Here is an 8598-nt window from a genome sequence, read left to right as displayed (position 1 = left end):
CCATTTTCTTCAAATAGGATAAGCTATAATTAAAACTAATTACAACTATTTGATGGTACGCAGACCATATTTGAATTAAAAAACAACTTTGGTACTTTAGACCAATTACATTCAAATTAATGGTACGCAGACCATATTTTCTATCCTATTTGGGACATACTAGTCACTTCATAACCTGCAAAACAGTACATATACAATATATACCATTCACCCATTCATTTTATCATGAATGGCCCACATAGCTGGTTAGTAAAACACATTATGCATCACGTAAATATTTGCAGCAATTAATCAAGGGCACCAATAATCTACCAATTATTCAGTCCTTATTAATTCTAATCAAGTTGTTTTAACCTTAAGGATTTGTAGACCTAATCAAGAGTTTATGACTAAAAGGGCTCCCACTTAAACCAATAAATTCATATGTTTTACTAATTTTAAACATAAAAATGTATTTCTAGTCTAACCGGAAACATACAAATTTAATTAAAATTTAAAGCTCATATAAATTTATAATTGAATCCAAAAAGTTTAATTTAATTTCAGTCGTATTTAAATTAATTCATGATTTTAATTTTAGTAAAATAATTAGAATAAATAAAATTTATTATAATTACAATATTCAAAATTAAAATCCAAGAAAATAATTTAAATTATTAATTTTAAAATTAATTAAAAATACGTAAACTGAAAATTTCAAATTAAAATTTCAAAACGATCTAATCGCAACGCAAACACCTCACGCATCACACGCCCATGGGCCACACGCACACAACCATCGCTGGCCATGTGCGCGCAGCCCATGCGCTGCGTCGCATAGCTGCTGCTTCTACCCTTCGCAAGCCATCGCACGAGCTGGTGCTCGCTGCGCGCGCGCCAGCGCTCGATGCACGCGAGCCATCGCTCGCTGCGTTCGCTCGCTAGCGCTCGCTGCACGCGGGCCAGCGCTCGCTTCGTGCACTCGCCAGCGCATGTTGTGCGCGCTTGCTAGCGCTCGCTTGGTGCGAGCCAGCGCTCACTGCGCGCGGCATCGACGCTGGGCGCAGCACTCGTGGCACGCGAGCTTGCGCTCGCTGCGCGCGAGGCTGCGCGCGCTTGCGCGAGGCAGTGCGCGTTGTGGCGCAGCTCGCTTGCTGCCCACACGCGACTGCCGTGCCTTGCCTTCGCCCATGCCCATTCGTCCATTGCTCATAGCCCACGACACAAGGCAGGGCTGCTGCCTTGTGCTCGTGCACCATGGCCTTGCTCATTGCATTCGTGCCGCATGGGCGACGAGCTCCCTTGCTTGTCGTCACATGCCCGCACTATACAACACCCCTTAGGGGTAACACGTAGCGTCCATTGCTTTGTGCGTGCAAGTTATATGAACGAATCGCATAAAATTTAAAAAATTTATATTTAAAATTAATGACAAATTAATAAATAATATTAATTTCATAATTTTAGGGCGAAAAATCGAAAATTTATTATTCAATTGATTTCCGATTAACATGGATTCAAGCCTAGGTCATAAAAATTTAAAATTTATCATAAATTTACAATTTTTATGGTGGTTTTTAATCATAGGTATCTAATTAAATTATAATTAATTATGAAAATCAAATTAATTCTAAATTATTCTAATTTTCAACAAATTAATCATAATTACAAATTAGATTGCATAATTAACAAGGCTAGGCATTCAAACTTGTTAAACATATACAGTAGGTCAATCAAAAATTCAAGATTTATCAACAAGAATCGCAAATATTTAATTTAACATCTTAAATTTACGAAATTTTGCATTCGAAAAACTAAAACCTCCGAAAAGTCATAGTTAGGCTTCGAATTTGAGAATTCTGGGTTCGGCAGAAAAATTATATTTTTGTCAAAATTTTAGAATGCCTTTTACATGCGGAATTGACACAAAAATCACTCCATTTGGATGAGTAACGAAGAAACTGCCGAAAAACTGCGTACGTATAATTAAATAAACGCAATTTGCAATTAATTAACAATTACGAAAATTAATCACCCCTTTTAATTCTTGCAAATTTGTAATATTTAACCATGTTCATACAATTTAGATTATGAAAATAATAAGAGGCTCGTGATACCACTATTGGGTTATGATACATATGACAATTCATAAATCATGCGGAAACAACCATTAAGCCAGGAATACATATTATTTACACATAATCATATAGCATAGTTTAGAAGCATACTCTTTGTTGCGTGCCTTCCCTAGCTGCGCCCGAACCGAACAAGAACAAGTCTTTAGGACTCCAAGTGTCGTCCCTCCGTAGATAGTCCACAGCACGTCCGGATCCGCCTTAAGATTGACCAACTAGAATCGCCCTTAAGGTACTAATAATTTCGGCACTTTTAGGCAAGGTATGTGACTGATTTTTTCTCTCAAAAACTCACTTTGAATACTTGAAAAAACGTTATAAATTGTGAACCCAGGCCACATATTTATAGGGGTATGGAAAGAGAATTGGAATCCTACTAGGATACGAACTAATTAAATTAGAATCCTAGTGGAACTCTTATTTAATTAATTTATCTTTTAGGATTAGGAATTTAATCATTAAACAAATTCTATACGCTTTAGGATTCGAGTAACACACTTCGAGTAATACGCTAGCACCGCACGCAGGCCTTGCGGCCCACGCACAGCGCCAGCCCACTCGTCGCAGCCCCGCGCGCGCGCCCAAGCTTCAGCTGGGCCTGGCTTTTGCGCTGCACTAGTGGAAAAAGGGTCATTTGCATCGCACTTTTAAGCACATTTGCGTCGCACATCGTGCGTGGCAAAAGCTCTCGACGCAAATGACTAAAAGTTATTTGCGTCGCACATTTGTGCGACGCAAATGAACCTTATTTGCGTCGCACATTTAGCTAATGTGCGACGCAAATAACTTTTCAGGCATGGTGCTGAAAGTCATTTGCAACGCACATTAGCTAAATGTGCGACGCAAATAAGGTTCATTTGCAACGCACATTTAGCTAATGTGCGTTGCAAATGACTTTTCAGCACCATGCCTGAAAAGTTATTTGCGTCGCACATTAGCTAAATGTGCGACGCAAATAACTTTTTAGGCATGGTGCTGAAAAGTCATTTGCAACGCACATTAGCTAAATGTGCGTTGCAAATGACAATTTTAGCGCCAAAAAATTAAGTCATTTGCCTCGCACATTGAGCTAACGTGCGTTGCAAATGACTTATTTTTTTAAAAAAAATATTCGTTTTTTAATATTTTAGTTGGAAATTCCGACATGATCGTCTTTGAAATTAGACGCTTCATTCCCAATACCGGGAATACATTTATAATTAATACCTGTCACTAAAGTTTACAACGTAATTAACGTTCCCAATAAAAGGCAATTAAATTCGTCATAGATCGATCAACCAACATGTTACAACAAACATAAAATTATTACAACAAAGGTACGTAGCTAGCTAGAGATCAAGTTCATATTACAAATTAAGCTAAAAATTCGACATTGTTCATGAAGTAATCTGCCCAAAAATCTTTCACCTCATTAATCTCCTCCGGTGAATAGGGCAATGTTCTTGAAAAATCCTAAAAAAGTGTAAATAATTCAATTTATCAACGATTGATCAATATAATAGTTTTGTGTACTTCAATTTATTATATAAAGTACGTAGTTTATGAGAACATACCTTAGTAAGATCTTGACTATTACCATGATTCATTATTATGTCGTACATAAAACGCATGACGTAGTAGCCACAATCTAGTGATCCCGGTTGTTGAGCACACTAAGTGCATTAAAATAAATAACACAAGTAAAATTTCTATCACATTGTATGTTATAATTTTGAAAAACTTATTTCTTAGGTAAATAATAAACTAATTATATATATATATACCTGTGCTGGAATCCATGTTAATTTAGTTCCCTTAGATTGTCCACCTAGTCTCTTGTAACTCCGAAAAGCACTACACATTCGATAAAATATGCAATTATATATACTTTGTTTACACATGTAAATGCAAAGAATATTTTACATGTAAGTGCAATTATATACTTTATTTACACATGTAAATGCAATTATATACGTAGTAGTCACATTTAAGGCTAATTGGGTCGTTCTAGGTCATTTTTAGGCAAAAATGATGTTTTCGAACCCAACTTTGAACCAAAGAACCTAAGGAATGTTTTCAAACTTATTACACGTCTCATATGCATAGTTATAACTTTCTAAGGCCCTTTACAATCTATTATTTCACATTTAAGGCTATTTGGGTCGTCCTAGGTCATTTTTAGGCAAAAATGATGTTTTCGAACCCAACTTTGAACCAAAGAACCTAAGGAATGTTTTCAAACTTATTACACGTCTCATATGCATAGTTATAACTTTCTAAGGCCCTTTACAATCTATTATTTCACATTCAAGGCTATTTGGGTCGTCCTAGGTCATTTTTAGGCAAAAATGATGTTTTCGAACCCAACTTTGAACCAAAGAACCTAAGGAATGTTTTCAAACTTATTACACGTCTCATATGCATAGTTATAACTTTCTAAGGCCCTTTACAATCTATTATTTCACATTTAAGGCTAATTGGGTCGTCCTAGGTCATTTTTAGGCAAAAATGATGTTTTCGAACCCAACTTTGAACCAAAGAACCTAAGGAATGTTTTCAAACTTATTACACGTCTCATATGCATAGTTATAACTTTCTAAGGCCCTTTACAATCTATTATTTCACATTTAAGGCTATTTGGGTCGTCCTAGGTCATTTTTAGGCAAAAATGATATTTTCGAACCCAACTTTGAACCAAAGAACGTAAGGAATGTTTTCAAACTTATTACACGTCTCATATGCATAGTTATAACTTTCTAAGGCCCTTTACAATCTATTATTTCACATTCAAGGCTATTTGGGTCGTCCTAGGTCATTTTTAGGCAAAAATGATGTTTTCGAACCCAACTTTGAACCAAAGAACCTAAGGAATGTTTTCAAACTTATTACACGTCTCATATGCATAGTTATAACTTTCTAAGGCCCTTTACAATCTATTATTTCACATTCAAGGCTATTTGGGTCGTCCTAGGTCATTTTTAGGCAAAAATGATGTTTTCGAACCCAACTTTGAACCAAAGAACCTAAGGAATGTTTTCAAACTTATTACACGTCTCATATGCATAGTTATAACTTTCTAAGGCCCTTTACAATCTATTATTTCACATTTAAGGCTAATTGGGTCGTTCTAGGTCATTTTTAGGCAAAAATGATGTTTTCGAACCCAACTTTGAACCAAAGAACCTAAGGAATGTTTTCAAACTTATTACACGTCTCATATGCATAGTTATAACTTTCTAAGGCCCTTTACAATCTATTATTTCACATTTAAGGCTATTTGGGTCGTCCTAGGTCATTTTTAGGCAAAAATGATGTTTTCGAACCCAACTTTGAACCAAAGAACCTAAGGAATGTTTTCAAACTTATTACACGTCTCATATGCATAGTTATAACTTTCTAAGGCCCTTTACAATCTATTATTTCACATTTAAGGCTATTTGGGTCGTCCTAGGTCATTTTTAGGCAAAAATGATGTTTTCGAACCCAACTTTGAACCAAAGAACCTAAGGAATGTTTTCAAACTTATTACACGTCTCATATGCATAGTTATAACTTTCTAAGTCCCTTTACAATCTATTATTTCACATTTAAGGCTAATTGGGTCGTCCTAGGTCATTTTTAGGCAAAAATGATGTTTTCGAACCCAACTTTGAACTAAAGAACCTAAGGCAAAAATTTTGGCAAAAATGGCATTTTCATATGCATACTTTACTTACTTGTTTAGTGGCTCCTTAATCCTCAAATTTCTCTTCTTCTGTTGAGAATCAAATATGTAGACCTCACGTTTAGATAAGCAAAGAACTAAAAGCATCCAGTGACTCCTACATACAAACAATAAACGTATGTAGTTAGAAAAAAAAAAGTTAAATTTATAACAATCAATTAAAAACGAAGTTCAAAGTAATTTTCATACTTTTCGTAGTATGGACATAAGATGAATGTCTTAGAACTAAGTGCACTCATGGACCTCGTCATGTACAATAGAATTCGATCTGCATCGGACTTTAACATGGTGGCCGAGATCATCTCCGGGCACATGAATCCAATACTATTGGGGTGACAATCATCGTGAAAACACAACTCACTCAAAGCCCTATAATATAGAGTGTAAGAACGTTAAGACAATCATATTGACTTTGTCTTGCTTTCTCACTTATTTCCTAATTTTAGGGGGGTAAAAGAAATTATTACAACAAAATAAAACTTAGATTATAACAAGACTTTAAATAAGAATAATTTTTATACCTCAGCTTCTTCGGAGGTACGTATCTTCACAAATTCCTTCCATATATCCTTAGTTATATAACTATACAAATCATATGGCATCTTTTCATCTTTTGGCCTTTTCCTTGTACCCCGAATCCAACCAGTCGTCAATCTTGATTTGAATTCCCTCCAACACTTATCACAACTCTTTAAGACAACTTCTTTCTTAGTTTCATCTGTGATATGAAATTCTCTCTAAATGAAAGAAAAAGAAAAGGAACAAGAAAGTCTTTTAGCACATGAAAAAGACACGTAGATATGTACAACTGAATTTCCAAAATAAAACCGGTTACCTTGACGTCTTCCCACAAAGTGTCTTTTATTCCTTGTGAAACATCTTCCCAGGTTCTGATCAATATTGAAACCTTTGCGCGACTTATCTCGCCAATGTGATTCTTGTAATCCGTTGCCCATTTCCCTGTGGGTCGGTCCAAGTGATCCCATTCAATTTTTCTTGGAACCCCGGGCATGGATTTTATTCCTTTTGTAGGGCCTCTTGGCTTCTTTTTTTGCTTTTGGGGCACTTGATTTGGTGATTTGTTAGAAGGACCTGAATTTGCGTGTTGATCTTCATCCATGCCTGACGCTACTGCATTGGAAAATCATCAAAATTACATACCTTCAAAAGCAGGATTTTAAAATAAAAATAAAGAACTGACCAGTTCTGTGCACTGATCTGCACAGCTCAGATCAGAACTGTGCAGATCAGTGCACAGAACTGGTCAGAACTGATCAGTTCTGTGCACTGATCTGCACAGCTCAGATCAGAACTGTGCAGATCAGTGCACAGAACTGATCAGAGCTGACCAGTTCTGTGCACTGATCTGCACAGCTCAGATCAGAACTGTGCAGATCAGTGCACAGAACTGATCAGAGCTGACCAGTTCTGTGCACTGATCTGCACAGCTCAGATCAGAACTGTGCAGATCAGTGCACAGAACTGGTCAGAACTGATCAGTTCTGTGCACTGATCTGCACAGCTCATATCAGAACTGTGCAGATCAGTGCACAGAACTGATCAGAGCTGACCAGTTCTGTGCACTGATCTGCACAGCTCAGATCAGAACTGTGCAGATCAGTGCACAGAACTGATCAGAGCTGATCAGTTCTGTGCACTGATCTGCACAGCTCAGATCAGAACTGTGCAGATCAGTGCACAGAACTGATCAGAACTGACCAGTTCTGTGCACTGATCTGCACAGTTCTGATCTGAGCTGTGCAGATCAGTGCACAGAACTGATCAGAGCTGACCAGTTCTGTGCACTGATCTGCACAGCTCAGATCAGAACTATGCAGATCAGTGCACAGAACTGATCAGTTCTGACCAGTTCTGTGCACTGATCTGCACAGTTCTGATCTGAGCTGTGCAGATCAGTGCATAGAACTGGTCAGTTCTGATCAGTTCTGTACAAATGCTGGGGAATGAATTTGAATATGCAAAATTTTGGTCCACAAACCCACCCAAAAACAGACTGTTCTTTAAAGATTAAGCAACAAAGAAAGCACAACCAAGCTCCTGAAATAACCTTCAGATACTAACAACCAGCAATTAGATGGTACACAGGAACTTAGCAGACACTTAAATCCAAATAAGATGTTTTTTTCCCGGGTTGGGAGGTAGTTTGGGAGTGCAAACATGGATGACATAATATCCAGCTCCATGAGCATAATATAGAGACCAGTTGCATAAGAATTCAAGGAGTATGGAAATTCCCTGAATAAAGAAGTATCAGGTGTAACCATCCATCATCCTTTGAACAACCACCACTATCCTAAAGCCTCGTACTAATCTATTATTCCACATTTAAGGGTAATTGGGTCGTTATAGTACATATTTAGGCAAAAATGACATTTTCGAACCCAACTTTGAACCAAAGAACCTAAGGAATGTTTTCAAACTTATTACATGTCTCATATGCATAGTTATAACTTTCTAAGCCTCGTAATAATCTATTATTCCACATTTAAGGGTAATTGGGTCGTTATAGTACATATTTAGGCAAAAATGACGTTTTCGGACCCAACTTTGAACCAAAGAACCTAAGGAATGTTTTCAAACTTATTACATGTCTCATATGCATAGTTATAACTTTCTAAGCCTCGTAATAATCTATTATTCCACATTTAAGGGTAATTGGGTCGTTATAGTACATATTTAGGCAAAAATGACATTTTCGAACCCAACTTTGAACCAAAGAACCTAAGGAATGTTTTCAAACTTATTACATGTCTCATATGC

At 36.8% G+C, this 8598-nt stretch overlaps 1 protein-coding gene across 1 annotated transcript; it reads right to left on the bottom strand.

Moving 5' to 3' along the window:
• Positions 1–3363: 3363 nt before the first annotated feature.
• Positions 3364–6183, bottom strand: LOC130459668 (uncharacterized). Its single transcript, XM_056827155.1, has 5 exons — positions 6007–6183; positions 5810–5914; positions 3878–3947; positions 3668–3766; positions 3364–3566 (listed from the first exon to the last, which is right to left on the bottom strand). The coding sequence occupies exons 1-5, from the start codon at positions 6129–6131 to the stop codon at positions 3468–3470; spliced, it is 498 nt and encodes a 165-aa protein (XP_056683133.1). The 5' UTR covers positions 6132–6183; the 3' UTR covers positions 3364–3467.
• Positions 6184–8598: the final 2415 nt, after the last annotated feature.

The sequence above is a fragment of the Spinacia oleracea genome, chromosome 4, assembly GCF_020520425.1.
Source record: "Spinacia oleracea cultivar Varoflay chromosome 4, BTI_SOV_V1, whole genome shotgun sequence".
Classification (NCBI taxonomy): Eukaryota; Viridiplantae; Streptophyta; class Magnoliopsida; order Caryophyllales; family Amaranthaceae; genus Spinacia; species Spinacia oleracea.
This window is presented reverse-complemented; position numbering and strand designations above follow the sequence as displayed.

Excerpts from the sequence above, each read along its gene's own strand:
- LOC130459668 (XM_056827155.1), bottom strand. The coding sequence starts at position 6,131 with ATGTGCCCGGAGATGATCTCGGCCACCATGTTAAAGTCCGATGCAGAT. Across the intron at positions 3,948-5,809 it reads ATTAAGGAGCCACTAAACAA|TGCTTTTCGGAGTTACAAGA; the intron begins GTAAGTAAAGTA and ends TCGAATGTGTAG. Across the intron at positions 3,767-3,877 it reads TAACATGGATTCCAGCACAG|TGTGCTCAACAACCGGGATC; the intron begins GTATATATATAT and ends TAATGCACTTAG.